Source organism: Dermacentor andersoni, chromosome 10 (genome assembly GCF_023375885.2).
Source record: "Dermacentor andersoni chromosome 10, qqDerAnde1_hic_scaffold, whole genome shotgun sequence".
NCBI classification, from domain to species: domain Eukaryota; kingdom Metazoa; phylum Arthropoda; class Arachnida; order Ixodida; family Ixodidae; genus Dermacentor; species Dermacentor andersoni.
The window spans coordinates 17,915,457-17,931,132 of NC_092823.1; the positions used below are offsets into that span (position 1 = coordinate 17,915,457).

The 15,676-nt window shown below is 47.0% G+C and overlaps 2 protein-coding genes across 3 annotated transcripts in view; both read left to right on the top strand.

Annotated features, from left to right (window-relative positions):
- The first annotated feature begins 1,147 nt into the window (after positions 1-1,147).
- Positions 1,148-15,676, top strand: part of LOC126519140 (uncharacterized) — a 36,054-nt gene continuing 21,525 nt past the window's right edge. The window contains exons 1-4 of one of the 2 annotated variants that reach the window (XM_050168744.3): positions 1,148-1,418; positions 4,410-4,496; positions 4,586-4,707; positions 8,358-8,475. In XM_050168744.3, coding sequence (XP_050024701.1) covers positions 1,244-1,418; positions 4,410-4,496; positions 4,586-4,707; positions 8,358-8,475 — 502 coding nt within the window. In that variant the 5' untranslated portion in view covers positions 1,148-1,243. Of the gene's footprint in view, positions 1,419-1,524; positions 1,571-4,409; positions 4,497-4,585; positions 4,708-8,357; positions 8,476-15,676 lie in introns of those variants that run through there. The other variant, XM_055065263.2, reaches the window with a different exon arrangement.
- Positions 13,500-14,278, top strand: LOC126519139 (tigger transposable element-derived protein 6-like). Its single transcript, XM_050168743.3, has one exon. The coding sequence runs from the start codon at positions 13,548-13,550 to the stop codon at positions 14,115-14,117; it is 570 nt and encodes a 189-aa protein (XP_050024700.2). The 5' UTR covers positions 13,500-13,547; the 3' UTR covers positions 14,118-14,278.

The window sequence follows — 15,676 nt, forward strand, 5'->3', positions numbered from 1 at the left end:
GGGAACCGGTGTTGTGCAACGCGTCGTTCTTTCCGAGCTTCGAAGCCATTGGCGAGTATTACAAAAGCGGAGCCGGCGCCATTGCAAACAGCTGCAAAGTGTTTTAATGAAAAACAATGCAGCGAATAGCAAGAAGCTTGGTAGCGAACGTCGAAGCAGCAAGGCCAGAGGTGGTGGCCTTGCTGGCGGCGTTGCAGCGGTGATGGCTAACACCGCTGCAACGTGGATGCCAGTGGATCTGCATGCAAGAGCTCCGGTTCGAGGCCGTGAAGCAATCAAAATGGCGGCGGTAGTGGCTCTGATTAATGACATTTTGGATCTGCGGTCACGTCAAAGAGTCTGAAAAATCGGACGGCGAAGGGTTCTTGGGTCCACAATTTAAGACGTTCCGACTCTATGGGGTCGGTGATGTCGCGAAGCGGAAAGTCGATCGGTGACTGTACACTGGCAACTCTTTCTGCCGACGGCACGGCGTCAAAGAAAATTTTTTTGCGATTCCTCTATTACTAAAGGAAGCCAACGCCAAAATGCGATGGTTATGCCAAATTTCAGCAGGAGCAGTGCAGCGGTGAGCGCAAAACCGTTCTTTGAACACGCGCAGCCAAATATTCACAACCCTGTACATCACCAGTCACAACCTTGCCCTAAAAAACGAACTGCTCCAAGCTAGCGCCCAGTGTCGCTCGTGATCGCAAACTCTGACACTATCCGACTCTTCCAGAGTAACTAACTAAAATGTTCTAGCACACAATCAAGTAAGAGACCATAAAATGCTGTTTTAACGAAGCTCGAAAGTTGAAACAGCGCGCGAAAAGCTAACCGGCGCCATACTTGTTACAACCACGTGATCACGACTGGGCCATCTCATGCACTCTCATGCGTGGCCAGAAATTTCGCTTCCACCACGCATGTGTTAGCAGTTATCGCCTTTCACAGGTCTTTCACAGCCACAAAATTAAAAATGAGGGGTAGCAACATGGCGGCGCCTTTGCCGTTGCCACTTTTTTTGGCTTAGCCTTTGCGTTGCAAATCTCGGAGGCTATGTAAAAGGTTTCGTAAGTTTGCCGCAGATGGAGCCACACGCACGCTCGAGATTCGCCCTTCCATTGGTTCGCAGTTTTCGCGGGCTTTTGGGCTGTTTCCGCGCACGTCTTTGCTGTCTTTGCGGCAGAGCACGTGCGGTACGCTAGCGGTGCGGTTGTGTCAGCTGGCAGTGCGGTCTCAGCTCGTTGGGTCAGGCAGAATGTTTACAAACGTCGACGTCCGCGGCGTGGCACGAGGACGCTGCTCTCGCGACAAGTGCGAATGCGACGGCTTTTCGCGCTCCCACACAGAAGTAAACGTCGGCGGAAGCGAGGTAGTCCAGTGCGGCTGGTGTTGCTACTGCGGACATTCGCCAGTCTGTCACACTCGCGTTGGTAAGTGTCTTCAGCATGTACTTTTGTTCTTATTGGTGCCCGAATTTTTTGTGGCTCTCTACTTGTTCAAACCGCTGCCGGTCATTCAGAGGAGTGTTCCTATCGGAGAAGCGGTGTCACAATGTCCGCGTCACGTCCGCTCGATGAACACTGTGCGTCACAGCAGCTGACCCTTCATTATTTCACTTGCTGTGCCATTTGCAGACCTCTTATTTGCGTCGTAACTTCAGCGAAAATACGTTGCAGTACCAACCACTGCAGCTGAGAGGCGAAGGATCGTTGGGGGTGATCATGGCGAGAAAGGGAGAAGAGAGGCCCGTTCGTGTTGTCCACTTGTGTCCGTGTCTGCACGCCTTACGCCATTTTTGCGTTACCTAGACCCTAATGTATTATTCATTTGTTCCTACACCCTTCCTCGCGCTAGGAGAAAAGTGTGGAGAAAGCCACGTGGTATTTCTCATTTTCTTTGCTTTATTTTTTTTTTCGCTGTAGCGGCCATGTTCTCGAGCCACAATGGCGGCGTTATTGTAGTTGTGTGCGCTCACATCAACGTTTTTAAATTAGTTGGTTCACATGCAGCGCCTGACGCGTGCTGCTCCGTTGATTTAGTACCTTGGTGAAGGCGTCTTGTGTGCAGGGTTAAGATAGTCTCCGTGTTTTGTTCCGCTGTGTTATCTAGATTGTGCTCTCCCAGCTGTTATTGTGGCCAGGTGGGACTGCACGAGAAAGCGTGAAACGAGCGCGCATGCAACGCCGTACATCACGCCACGGACGAAGGACGACGTGGGGATATTTCTCCCGTCTTCGGTGGGTTGTCGCACCTCCGCTGTGAGTGGCCGCCCGAAAAACGATTCCGGTGAAGCCACGGCCAGCATACGTGTTTGATCTCATTAGGTGCAGATGGACTTGTCATAATTTGTATCGCGGCCGAATACACCGCGATTGGACCTGTGGGCCCGACGCGATGGCAACGCCGACTTCTGGCGCCACTCGCCGCAAGTCGCACCGGCGCGCACCTGGGGGGTGGGGGATGAAACGGCGCATTGGGGCGCACCGGTGGAGTGACGTCAGGGCCCCTCAGATTTTCCTTCCACCGTTGCTATTGGATTCGTCTCGGTGGCTTAGTGGCTTGGCGTTCTGTCGCTGAGCGCGAGGTCGCAGGTTTGATCCCCGGTTATGGCGGCTGCGTTTTGATGGGTGCAGAATGTGGAACCCATGTGGTACAAAAAAAAAAAAATCGGGGCCCTTCACTGCAGAGTCTTTGGAGACATAGCCCCAATGTTGCTCTGTGATGTTAAACACCTCAAAATCATAGTTTCTTACAATAATTACTAGAGGGAACCCTGGCGCTGTAGTCGCTGTACCACCATTGGAATGCTGGGAAGTACATAGATTTGTCTAATCTTTGTGCTTGTGGATTCAGACGTTCTTGTGGCTTTGTTAAAACATAATACGCTTTATATGCCTTCATTATTGTAAATTTCAGAGCAATATGTACACTTCGAAGTGCAGAGCACGCTGCATACACGCACAATCGCTACTAATTGCAATTATTGAACTTGTTGAAGCAGCCAAATCGAAACGCTCCAAGCGTCTCAAGGCACTGGCATGCCCGCAATAAATTCATAAGGGCGTCTCATTTGCTTGTCGATACATGCGTCCGTGGATTAATGGTTTCAATATCAGGCTTCTGCACTAGGGTTCCTGTGTTCGAATCCTGCCGTTGGACAATTTTAATGACGTTTATTTAATTATTTATTGTGCAGTAAATTGTTTAAGATGACGTGTTTACAAAGTCACAAAGCCGTTTGAAGCCAAAAGGGCGAAGTTTAGGCAAATCCATGCACCTTATCCAATTCCCGTGCTGGCTCAACCGCTCCCATTGCAGCTCCCGTAGACACTAATGCCAGAGTTCCCTCTAGTAATTATTGTATGAAACCCTATGCTCAAAATGATGCATATCGGGTTGGAGCATGAAGGCGCTTCTGATGTTTGGAACCTTAACACATTATACACCCGCCAAGTGGGACCCGCCATGGTTGCTCAGTGGCTATGGTGTTGGGCTGCTGAGCACGAGGTCGTGGGATCGAATCCCGGCCACGGCGGCCGCATTTCGATGAGGGTTAAATGTGAAAACACCCGTGTATTTAGATTTAAGTGCACGTTAAAGAACACTAGGTGGTCGAAATTTCTGGAGTCCCCCATAGGCGTGCCTCATAATCAGTAAGTGGTTTTGTCAGGTAAAATCCCATAATTTATATATTTCATATACCTGTCAAGCGGGCAAGTTATGTGCACTTAAGTAGAGTGCACTCGGTTTTAAGTGCACTTTCCCAAATCTAAATGTCGCAAGTGTAGTGTACTCGGCGAAGAGTGCGATCTGGCCAGAGTGTGTTCACGGAACGCACTTTGCTGGTAGAGTACGTAAGCTCGCTGCCAGCGGTTTCAATGATACAAAATGCAATGCATTGAAAAAGGACACAGAAGTTCATTCTAGCTGTTGAACAGCTTTTAACAGAATAATCGGAACAGAACTCGCTGATATTCTGTTCTAGCAGAATCAAATGCCATCTCTTCGCACGCCACCATCTTATTCTGGATTGGCTAGGCATTCGTCTTGGCCTGCCTTGACTTGCAACAATCTTATGATAACAATATTTTCGTTTTTTGTTGAGTAAATATAGATTAAGATTGTTTTTATTTATAATACAACTAAAGCAATAGCATTTTAGAAGGGTATGTTATTTTAATCAACATCTTCAGAAAACACGATTTTAATCTGTCACCATTTTTTTTAGTGCGAGTGCCCTCTGTTTTCCCGTTTAGCACCGTACAGCCGAAAGCATCACTCAAGGTCCCGAAGTTCACTTAACTTGCCCGCTTGATGACAGGGGCATTAGATATTTCTAGTCTTGGAAAAGTTGCCGTGTTTCGTGGTCTCCAGCCCGAGTTTAATCTGTTCACAGTTTGCTTTTTATTTCAACAAACCAGGTGCAAACGTCCTTGGACAGGAGGAAATTGTTTCAGTCAGCTGGCAGGCTGCCCGGCCACCATCGCTTGACCTGTCGGTGTGTCAGGGTACGTAAGCCCCAATGCCTAACTGCGTTGTAGCGAGTAAGAGTGGTAGGAGCTTAGTGACTCCTATCTTGTCATGTTTGTCACTTCAGGCTGGGACGGTGACAAGTTGGAACCAGCACAGCCCCTGATTGACGATGATGTCATTCTGGTGGAATCGGAGGACGAGAAGCCTGCCTTACCCGATGAACACCAACAGCTAGAGCAGCGCAAGGTAACCAGTATCCATAATTTCATAGCAAAGCAAGATGCCTGCATTTTGTCGTGTAATAAATTAGTAAACTTCCTTGGTTCACACATTCATAAAAATATATTTCGTGGGTAGAAAAAAAAATACAATTTAAGTTAGGTCAGGCAGCTATAGGTACGTATCGGGAAGTTATTTAAACAATAACTGTTCCATACAGTAGCAGTACATTAAAGAAATGTAGGGAGTCAAGTGAGTGGGGGGAAAAAGCAAAGTAAACAATCTTTATACGGTGCCACTATATGAGGTTTCAAAGCATTAGGTATTGATAAGATAGCAATTTCTTTTTGAAAACGACGATTGTGGAACAGTGCTTAATGTCTGACATGAATTGATTCCACAATGACAATGTAGTAAAATATGCATTATGCTTTCCATAGAACAAAAAATTGGTATTGACTGTCAGTACGAATACGTTGGAGGATGAGTGATTGACGTAACAGTGTCCTGTCTTGGTGTGCTTCCTTCGTCTTGTGTTACGTAGTTAACCCCCTTCCTTCTCGATTATCACATAATGTGGGTCTCGAATCTGGCAACATTGATGCCTTCAGGTAGCATGTGTGGGTTTATTGACCGGTTGCCTTCACCCAAAAAGATCATTTTCTTGTGACGCCTGCGGCAGAAAAGATGTTCCACATCCGCCGCCAAGGTCTGCGAGTGGTGGCGCTGGCTAATACTTCCAGGGTTCTACTAGGAAACATAAATACCCAAGAAAGCGGATGGGAAAGCGGCGCCGCAGTAGCTCAATTGGTAGAGCATCGCACGCGAAATGCGAAGGTTGTGGGATTGTTCCCCACCTGGGGCAAGTTGTTTTTTCATCAACTTTCATTTTAATTAATTTGTCGTTTCTTTATTTCCTTCATTAAGCACGAGTAATTTCCCCTATGTTGTCCTTGGTGTCAGTGTTTGTTGGCTTCTTACGCCTGCAAAGAGCTAAACAGGAGAACATAGTGTCACGAAGTATTGTGACAAAAGAAAAAAAAATTAACTGCTTGGTGAGGTAACAAAGTAATCACTTGAAATATGGTTTAAAGCCTACAGTGTAGACTATCATAGTACCTGTTGCTATTGAGCTGAGATGGCATGGCTTGCACCTTGCACAAAACAACTCAGTAGCTGGCATCTTTAATGCTTCGTAAGGCTGATGGCAATTCAGGTCACATGGGATGGGCGAGTGATACGTCTACTTTGCAGAGATATAGCATCCCTCCACGTACACTACGAAGCCTTCGTATCTTGGTCAAGAGGTACAAAACAAAATCTTCCTGTGGCACTCTTTCGTTTCACACAAACATTGTCAACAAAAGCATGCCTACGAGAGCAACAAACACTTGATCGACATGTCGGCTGCTGGCGGTTCCTCTAACAGCTCTTGATTAAGCCACTCGTCCTAGCTCACTTGCTGCCTTGGCCAACAGCCTTTTCGACCCTGCTACAACTCATTATTGAGGGCTTAAATTTGCCTGCATATTTCATGTTTGTATAAGTATGTTGTGCTTTCCTAAATGCAATTGGCTTTTTCAATGCCGTGGGTGTAAATAGCAAACATGTAAAACTTGTGCCAGATGAGCACAGACTTGCATTCAATCGTTAATGCCTTAAGTACCCTGGGGGCATTTCTTTTCATCAGTGGAGCCGCCACTCGTTCAATTTTAATGACTTTTTTTTGCAACGCTTTAAGACCATAGTGACTTCGGCCATTGCATGTCAAATCAAAGCCCAGAAGCAAAAGAAGGTCTGTGTAGCAACACCAACCTGCTTTTGTGTGACAAATTTCGCCGAGTACAAATCCTGATAGCGTTCTTGAAGACATGTATAAATTCTTAAATGCGTAAGCATTTCTATCCTTACCGAACGAGAAAAACCCTCCGTCCATCCGTCATGTCAAGATGATCACTTCCTAGATAGAGCCCCCAGCAGTGAGCGACATCATCTTCGCGCTGCCTGTCGCTCCAACACTAATGAAGCAGCAAGAACACAGTGCTCACGAAACTCTCAGCACATGCTGCACCCTGTGCCTTTTGCAGGGTGCGCCTTTTGCAGATCGCTTTCAGGGTGTGGGCCTGCGCATCTCTTTTCAATGCAAAGCAGCAAAAGAACAGCTTGCGGAGCTGTCAGCAGTCTGCACCCTCTCTCCGCATCACAGATAGCTTGCATTGCGCCATATGCAGCCGCTTCTGGAGTACATTTGATCACAGTTCGTAAAGGTTCGCCATGGATGGATAATGCATTAAAAGAGCGATCAACGGCTTATAATGATCGTAACGTCATCAGTGCACCTGGCACCGCCACCTGCAGTACTTTGCTTGCGTTGTCAATGCACCTTGCACCGCCGTCCACACCAGTTCGTGTTGCTGTAGCGCTGGTGTTTGTACTGGCCGGATCAAGTTTCATAACATTGTTAATGACACCGGGCTGCATGGAGGTGAGCAAGTAGCACAATGCTTATGCATACATAGACAACTCCCAGAGGAGTTCCTGCATGAATTTAAAAAAAATGTGATGGACGCCTTTTCATATACAGTTATACTGCACTGTGCAAACATGACATCGGGAGTGTGCATTTACCAGTCAATTGAGTTCTGGTGATAGCATTATATGATGAATGGCATTAAGGCAAATTACAGTAGGCTTGTCCATGTGACGTCTCACAAGTGGCATTAAACCTTGAAGCATTTGCAAGTTAATGTCATTTTCTTTAAAAGAACACTATTAGATTCGTTATTCAAAATTTTTGAATTTGCACACCCCTAGACATTAAAGAGAAACACTAAATGAACTTAAACATAAGTAAAAGCTTTATTCATGAAAATTTGCTACTATGAATGGATTATTAAAAGTGAAAATGAAGATCAAAGTTCAGTTCCTTGAATTTGGCACCGCATCCCAAATGCCAACACATCAATGTGGTGTTGCAGATTTCAAAGCATATTTTTGTGTTTGAGCAATTGTGGCTCTGTAAAAATTTTTGAGAACTTCCAAGTGTAGCCTTGGACTGTTTTAAAATGCAGTGGTTTATCATTGCCAATAAGAAATTAACTGGGCTTGAGGAGATGCCTTCACTATCCATAACATCATGGCAAGTGGGTGTGGTAACTTCAAGGTGGTAGCACTAGCCATTTTTCGTTTTTGCATCATTTTGGCTTGCAACGATTCTTCTCTCGGAAAAAGTTGGATCTTTTGGTGTTTGTCACAAGGACATACTGTGGCGCCGCCTTACTGTTACATAAACTTTAAAGAAAGCACCAGCCATTTATAGTCTGAGAAAAAAACCTGCAAAGAAGAAATCGAATTGACAGGCGCGCACACACATGTAAGTGCAGGTATCTGACCAGAAAAAGCATTGTTTGCAGTTGCTATGCGACAAGCCTCTACAATTTTTTTTCGTTTTTGCATGTTAGCCGACCCTGGTATTACTAAACATAGGAGGGCACATTCTGCATGCACAACTTCTCGATACTGTGTATGTAGCGATTTTTAGTGACTATCTCCGAGATGTCTTGGGTGTTCTTTTCCATTCGGCATTGCTTTCCTTGGTGAGAGGGATTATACAAAGTAACAGTTATCAGGCATGTGGAGAAAGTCATGTGTTAGATCTAATGTTTGTCTCTCTGCAGGATGATCCCTCTTCGGGTGTCTCCCCTTCAAACAGCGATCTTCTGCAGCGGGTCGAGGAGCTCAAACGGGAGAATGATCAGCTAAAGGAGCATTTCGCTGATAGAAAATTCCTTTCTGGTAAGTGTTTCAGTGATCGTGCGGGATCTTGAAATCGAAGTTCTCTGGATTGCAAATCTTCAGACTTCGGTCACAGCTTCAGTTTTTACATGGAAGCTTTTTCAAATCCGAATAGAAAGTTTCGAATATTGAATAGTCGTATGCGGACAGGTATTTAAAGCAGAAATATTTATTCACGGAAGAGCATTATACGTGCCATGAAGGAGAAAATCTGGTAAGCGTCCAGCATTAACATCCAGTGGTACCAAAACTCACGTGACCAAGTGATGACGCCACGTTCCCGCCGCTGGACCTGCTGTAGATTGCATGGTGAACAGCCACGGCGTCCGACAGATGCTGGGGCCCACACCAAAAAAATGGACTTTGCCAAATTCGAAAATTAAGTAAACGTGCATTTAATTGACCTGGCCCATTCCCAAAAATTACTTGGCCTGCTGCCAAAATTTGGGTGGCCCATACGTAAACAAAAAATAGACATTGCCCAATTTGAAAATTGAATTGATCCACTACTGTGGTACTACTAGGCGCGAAGAAGGGGAACGTTTTAAAGCAATGAATGCAAGTCAAGCCTGCGCTCTTTCTCACCTTCAGCATGTCCTAGGTACACAATGAGCACCTGCTTGAACCCATCGAGAGAGTCAAAGAGGTAGTCGAGGCACACCATTGCAGGTTTGATGCCATGACCAGTTACAGATCGAGGGTAATGTTCCGGCTGACGAGATGGCCATGTCATTTGCATCACTAGCTGTTAGTCCTAAAGCTGTTGTCCCTGTCACAGATCTGAGGACTTTCTTACGAAAGAAATTGCGAAAACACTGGCAACGCATGTGGGTCGTGGAAGCAAATAATAAGCTGCATGCTGCACGTGATAAAGCCACAGTTAGGTTTCTGGCCCCCCGCAACAAAGTCACGCTGAACAGATGTCCTATTCTGTCGTCTCAGCATAAGACACACATTTGGCACCTATAATTTTCTACTCACTGGATATGAGCCTCCAACCTGTAGTAGACGTGAAGAGAGGCCAACTGTCCTCCACGTCCTCCTGGAGTATATAGAGCCGAATCTGAGAAATGGAGACATTTTCCCCTAGCACACCGGCAGCACATTCCTCTTCATCCTGTAATGTTTCTTGGTCCAGAACTGTCTTTTGATACCAGTATACAGTCGCAGACTGATTTTCCGGACTCCAAAAATTTGGACATGCTCGATTATTTGGTCTGCTTCGCGGCACCGCCATTCTCCCCATAGACCATAATGTATAACAACTGCCGAAAGTTCAGACACCTTGCAACCTCTCATCTGATTTTTTGGGCACTCCTTGAGCCCACTTGATCGAAAGCACCATGCACAGACTCTGACCGGTGCATGGTTCGACTTGCTGAACGCCATTTTTGTTTTGAACAGAGCAGGGTGTCTACCAACCGGGAAAACCGGGAATTCTCAGGGATTTTGAGTAGTCTGGAAAAAGTCAGGGAAAACTCAGGGAATTTGGGCCTCTATCAGGGAAAATTAGCGGCAATTTTATTGAAAGGGTCGAAAGTCGCGGTAATGCTGGCTCGAGTAACAGACAGGAATCGTAATGAATCGTCTTTGACGCTCTGTCGTCGGCTGGAGGAGTTGCCAGTGTACAGTCAACGACCGACTTTCCGGATTCCCGATAATTTGGACGGCTTCGCGGCACCGCCACGTACCCCATAGAGTCAACGTATCAGAACGTGTGACATTTCCGACGCAAGAACTCGTCGCCGTCCGATTTTCCGGACGTTTTGCCGTGACCGCAGGTCCGAAACGGCAATAATCAAAGCCATTTTGATTACTTCGCCACCTCGAACCGGCACTCTCGCACGGAGATCCGCTGGCAGCCATTGCCGCCACTGCGGCAACGTTAGGCCTAGCTACTTCTATGTTCGCTATGAAGCTTCTTGCCGTTGGATGCCGAGTTTTTTATTGAAAGAATTAGCTGCTGTCAGCAATAGCACGGACTCCGCCTTTGTGGTCCTCGCGATTGGCTTAGAAACTTGGAAAACACGGTGCGTTGCATAATGCCGGTTCCTGAAAATTAGCTTCGCCTCTGTACAGAAATGTTACTTGGTGAAGCATACGCAAAAGTATTGCAGTGAAGCATAACAAGCGTGGGAAGGGGCTATTGCCACGGAACACAGTATGCATTCCTTATACAGGCGTGCACCCGGTATTTCCTGTCCCAGTACGAGCACCGAGATGCCTAATATGTGTACCGACAGGCCTTCAGAGCGTTTTCGAACGTGCCTGTGGCGGTTTGAGCCCCTAAAGGCACTAAATGACACGCATTTATTTTTTTTTCAACTGGCCGATTTTTCAGACGTTTTCGCGGCCCCTGGGAGTTCGAAAAATCGGCCGTAGACTGTGCAACTGACCAAGATATTTCAAATGGTCTTTGGGGCGAACGAGTGGTGGAAGGAAAACAAGAACAGAAATGACCTACACATTGAGGAATAAACAGGAAAGGAAGCTTGCTGCCGCCGTTTTGAAGGAGCCAGCGCTCAAAAAATTAAGTTTTGGCTAATGCCGAGCTGCAAGTGTCTCTCATCCAAACCAAAATAAACTCGTTAAAGCAGTGAAACACAATACTCAAGAGTCGTGCGCGGGCTGAGAGTATGTCAGGACAGTTGAGGTTGACTTACGAGCTGTTGAGAGAGAATCTCAATTGTGACAGAGTTCGGGCCTAATACCACTGAGCTTGCTATCAGTTGATAGAAATAGCTCATATTCGAAAATATTTGCTTCTATATCCATCTCTTTTTATTCGTATTTGAGAATGTCCGGCTCCATTTGCAATCTTTTTTGAATACATTTTATTTGCTGGCATTTTACTAACCCCCCTTCTATTAGATCTCTTTTTGAATAACATGAACACTACTCCTTAGTATTCAAATTAGATTAAGTCGGTTTTTTTAAATTTTTTTCTGTAGCTTACTAGAGAGTGACAGCATCGGGTGATATGGTTTCAGCCCGTCTTGACATAAAACATAGCTCTGCATCACTCAGGGAAATTTTCAATGGCACTCAGGGAAAACCTGGAAAACTGAGGGAATTTGGAAATGTCAACTTGGTAGACACCCTGCAGAGCCTCCTTGCTGTCCCATGAAGTGGCGCTACTGCAAATCTCCGCTCATCATCATCGTTTCTGCCTGGTTCGATAGAGTGGTTCTACAGCAGTTCCGGTTTCAGCTTAGTAAGCCATGTCAAGACAATCCAGCAGCCGATTTGTTTCTTCGCGCACGACTGGTGTCGGCATGGTAGTGTTTGCTTTGTGTGCTGTGTCGAGGTTCCGGTGATCCAACGCGGAAACTTTGCGTCAAGTGTCTAATGGCACCGACAGTGCCCGCGCAGACTGCGCTGGGGAATGCCGGCAAGCGGGTGCCAGGAGGCCTAAGATTTGTCGCCTTCCGATGTGCTCCCTACCGACGCGGAAAATGTTCTGCCGAGACTTGCGCAGTGGTTGCATTGCGATTTCGGACACCGTCTCATTTGACAGTTTCACAGGTGCTGACACTGCTGTACTGACAGGCGCAGAACTCGACAGCCAGATCATTCATCAGGTTTCTGCTGCACAGCCGGACGATGACCGAGTCGGAAGATGACTCACCATGTGCTACGCTGCCGTCGCATGCATAGCGTGTACAGTCAAACCTCGATATATCGAACACGGATATATCGAATTATTGCGTATATCGAACACTTTCCACACGTGGAAAATCGCATGTATTTTTAATTTTTTATTTCGAACGGGGCCGGATGTAAAATGGATATATCGAACTCCGCCGCCCCAGACCAAGTGCGCTCTGTTGACAGGAGGCGAGCTTTCCCGCAACGCTCTCGAAGATGGCGGCGCGATGGCCGTTCCAGACTGCTGCGTACGACAGCGGCCCACGTCGGTTGTGCCGAGGGCGACATTTGAACGTAGCGGCGTACGCACGCGGCGGCTTGGCGTGGCTTGGTTAGGTTGGCTAGTTTGACAACGTCAATGACACGTGCGTCTCGGTGCTGCCGCTTGTGCTACGCCAGTCGTTGTTAGTGCGTGTGTGGCTGGTGTGATGGCTGCAAACGCGAAGAAGCGGACGTCCCTGACATTTGCTGCGAAATTGGAAGTGATACAGCGCGTTGAAAATGGAGAAAAGAAGTCGAGCGTCGCCGAAGCTTTCAACATGCCAAGGAGTACTTTGAGCACTCTGCTGAAAAACAAGAGTGACATAAAGGCCAAGGCGGAACAGAACCAGCACTGAGGCGCGCGGCGGGTGCGCAAAGCTGCCTTTGAAGACGTCGAGAAGGTGCTGTACAAATGGTTTGTCGACGTAAGGGCCCGGAATATTCCTTTATCGGGACCAATGCTACAGCAGAAGGCCAAGAACTTTGCGTTCATTTTCGGCGCCGAGAATTTTAACGCCAGCAGCGGTTGGCTGCAACGTTTTAAGGCCCGCTTTAACATTGTCGGGAAGACAGTCGCGGGGGAAAGTGAGGACGCCAATGAAGGCGAGATCAAGAAGTGGCTTGAACAAAAGTGGCCTCAGATTCTCGCCAAGTATGAGCCCAATCAGATATTTAATGCTGACGAAACGAGCCTGTTCTGGCAAATGCTTCCACGACAAACGCTCGATACCCGCGGAGACAAGTGCCACGGCGGCAAGCAAGGCAAGGCACGTATCGCAGTTCTGTTGGCTGCTAATATGGACGGAAGCACGAAGCTGCGGCCGCTTGTCATAGGCAAGTTTCAAACCCCGAGGTGCATGCGCAACTGCCCCAGCGTTCCGGTTACATATGCCTGGAACAAGAAATCGTGGATAACTCGGGATATATTCCAAAAATGGTTGAAGGCATGGGACTCTGAGCTGGCGCGTCAATGCCGGAAGGTTTGCCTCATCGTTGACAATTGCACAACACACCACACAGATGTCCAGCTGAGCAATATTGAAATTCATTTTTTGCCGCCAAACACGACGTCGAAGCTGCAGCGATTGGACCAGGGCATTATTCGCGCTTTCAAGTCCATTTATAAGCGTCGGCTGATCGACATTTTGCTACTCAAGCTGCGGATGGGCCAAGAGCTAAAGATAGACCTTTTGGGTGCCATTCAAATGCTGAAGGCCTCGTGGGACAACGTCAAGCAGTCGACAATAGTTCACTGCTTTCGGCATGCGGGTTTCGTGAGCCGCATTGAAGAAGCTTCCGAGGAAGCAACCCAAGATTTGACGTTGGATGGCACAGAGGAAGAATGCCAGCTCGAAGAAACCTGGAGCCAGTTGGAGTGCTTTGTCGGTGCTGAGCCACACAGCATGTGCGTTGAGGACTTCATTGGCGGTGACGACAGCACCGGAACAGTGGCAGAGTTGACAGACGTGGAGATCGCGGCAGAAATGACTGCTGAGCGGCCAAACGAAGACGCTGCCGAGGCTGATCCAGCAAGTGCTGATGTTACCCCGCTCCCGACTGCAACTGAGGCTGTAGCTGCGTTGGCCGTTGTACGCCGCTACTGCGGCGCAATAGAAGGCACTGGACTGTCTCTTGTGGACCGTTTGGACTATGTAGAGGACGCCGTGGTCAAGCACGCGGTTGCCAATATGAAGCAGGCTACGCTGCTTCAGTACTTTCAGCGAACGAAATAAATACTTTGTTTGAAGCTTCATGTGAGTAACTATTGCGCCACGATTGGTTCATTGATTGATTTGTGCTAGTTTTTGACGCGTTTTCTACGTGATTTTATATATCGAATTCTGGCTATATCGAACTATTTTGCGATCACCGCGGGGTTCGATATATCGAGGTTCGACTGTACAAGCAGTGACTGTGCTTTCAGCCGTCTAAGTGACCGCACGACCCTCCGAGATGCAAGCTTATCTGATTGCGCATAAGCAACGGAACAGCGTGCAACGGCACATTCACGATTTCTTCAAGCTTACTGCCGAGCCGGAATAAGTGCGTGGAATTAAAGGATTTCATTTTTTTTGTCTTAATCTTTTTCGGACACCTGTTTATTCGGACATTTTCGCAGTCCCCGTGAGGTCCGAATAAACGGTCGGCGACTGTAGTCCTAGGTTTCCTGAAAGATGTTGTCTTGCATGTTATTAGCCTCATAAATTTGTAGTGCACCCTCTCTTCTGGGAATGCTGCTGTGGTAGTTTTGTATAGCACGTGCCTCCAACCCCTTGTGTTGCAAGGGCTCTGGTGAGGCAGTAGTGCGGCAGAAAATTTTTGCATATGGCATATATTGTATATCGTATCATTTTTTCTGGCTGAGGAGTTCTATAGAGATTTATACAGTACCAGCGGCACCCACGACGATAATGGAAGAGAGAATAGTCTAGAGGAATTCGAAATCCCACAAGTAATATTGGAAGAAGTAAAGAAAGCCTTGGGAGCTATGCAAAGGGGGAAGGCAGCTGGGGAGGATCAGGTAACAGCAGATTTGTTGAAGAATGGTGGGAACATTGTTCTAGAAAGACTGGCCACCCTGTATACACAAGGCCTCATGATCTCGAGCGTACCGGAATCTTGGAATAAAGCTTGTAGACCGATCAGCTTACTGTCCGTTGCCTTCAAAGTATTTAAGGTAATCGCAAATAGAATCAGGAACACCTTAGACTTCTGTCAACCAAAGGACCAGGCAGGATTTCGTGAAGGCTAGTCAACAATAGACCATATTCACACTATCAATCAGGTGATAGAGAAATGTGCGGAATATAACCAACCCTTATATATAGCTTTCATTGATTACGAGAAAGCGTTTGATTCAGTCGAAACCTAAGCAGTCATGGAGGCATTACGGAATCGGTGTAGACAAGCTGTATGTAAAAATACTGAAAGATATGTAGAGCGGCTCCACAGCCACCGTAGTCCTCCATAAAGAAACAAAATCCCAATAAAGATAAGCGTCAGGCAGGGAGATATGATCTCTCCAATGCTATTCACAGTGCGTTTACAGGAGGTATTCAGAGACCTGGATTAGGAATAGTTGGGGATAAGAGTTAATGGAGAATACCTTAGTAGCTTGCGATTCGCTGATGATATTATATTGCCTTGCTTAGTAACTCAGGGGACCAACTGCAATGCATGCCCACTGACCTGGAGAGGCAAAGCAGAAGGGTGGGACTAAAAATTACTCTGCAGAAAACTAAAGTAATGTTTAACAGTCTCGGGAGAGAACAGCAGTTTATGATAGGTAGCG

Excerpts from the sequence above, each read along its gene's own strand:
- LOC126519139 (XM_050168743.3), top strand. The coding sequence starts at position 13,548 with ATGGGCCAAGAGCTAAAGATAGACCTTTTGGGTGCCATTCAAATGCTG.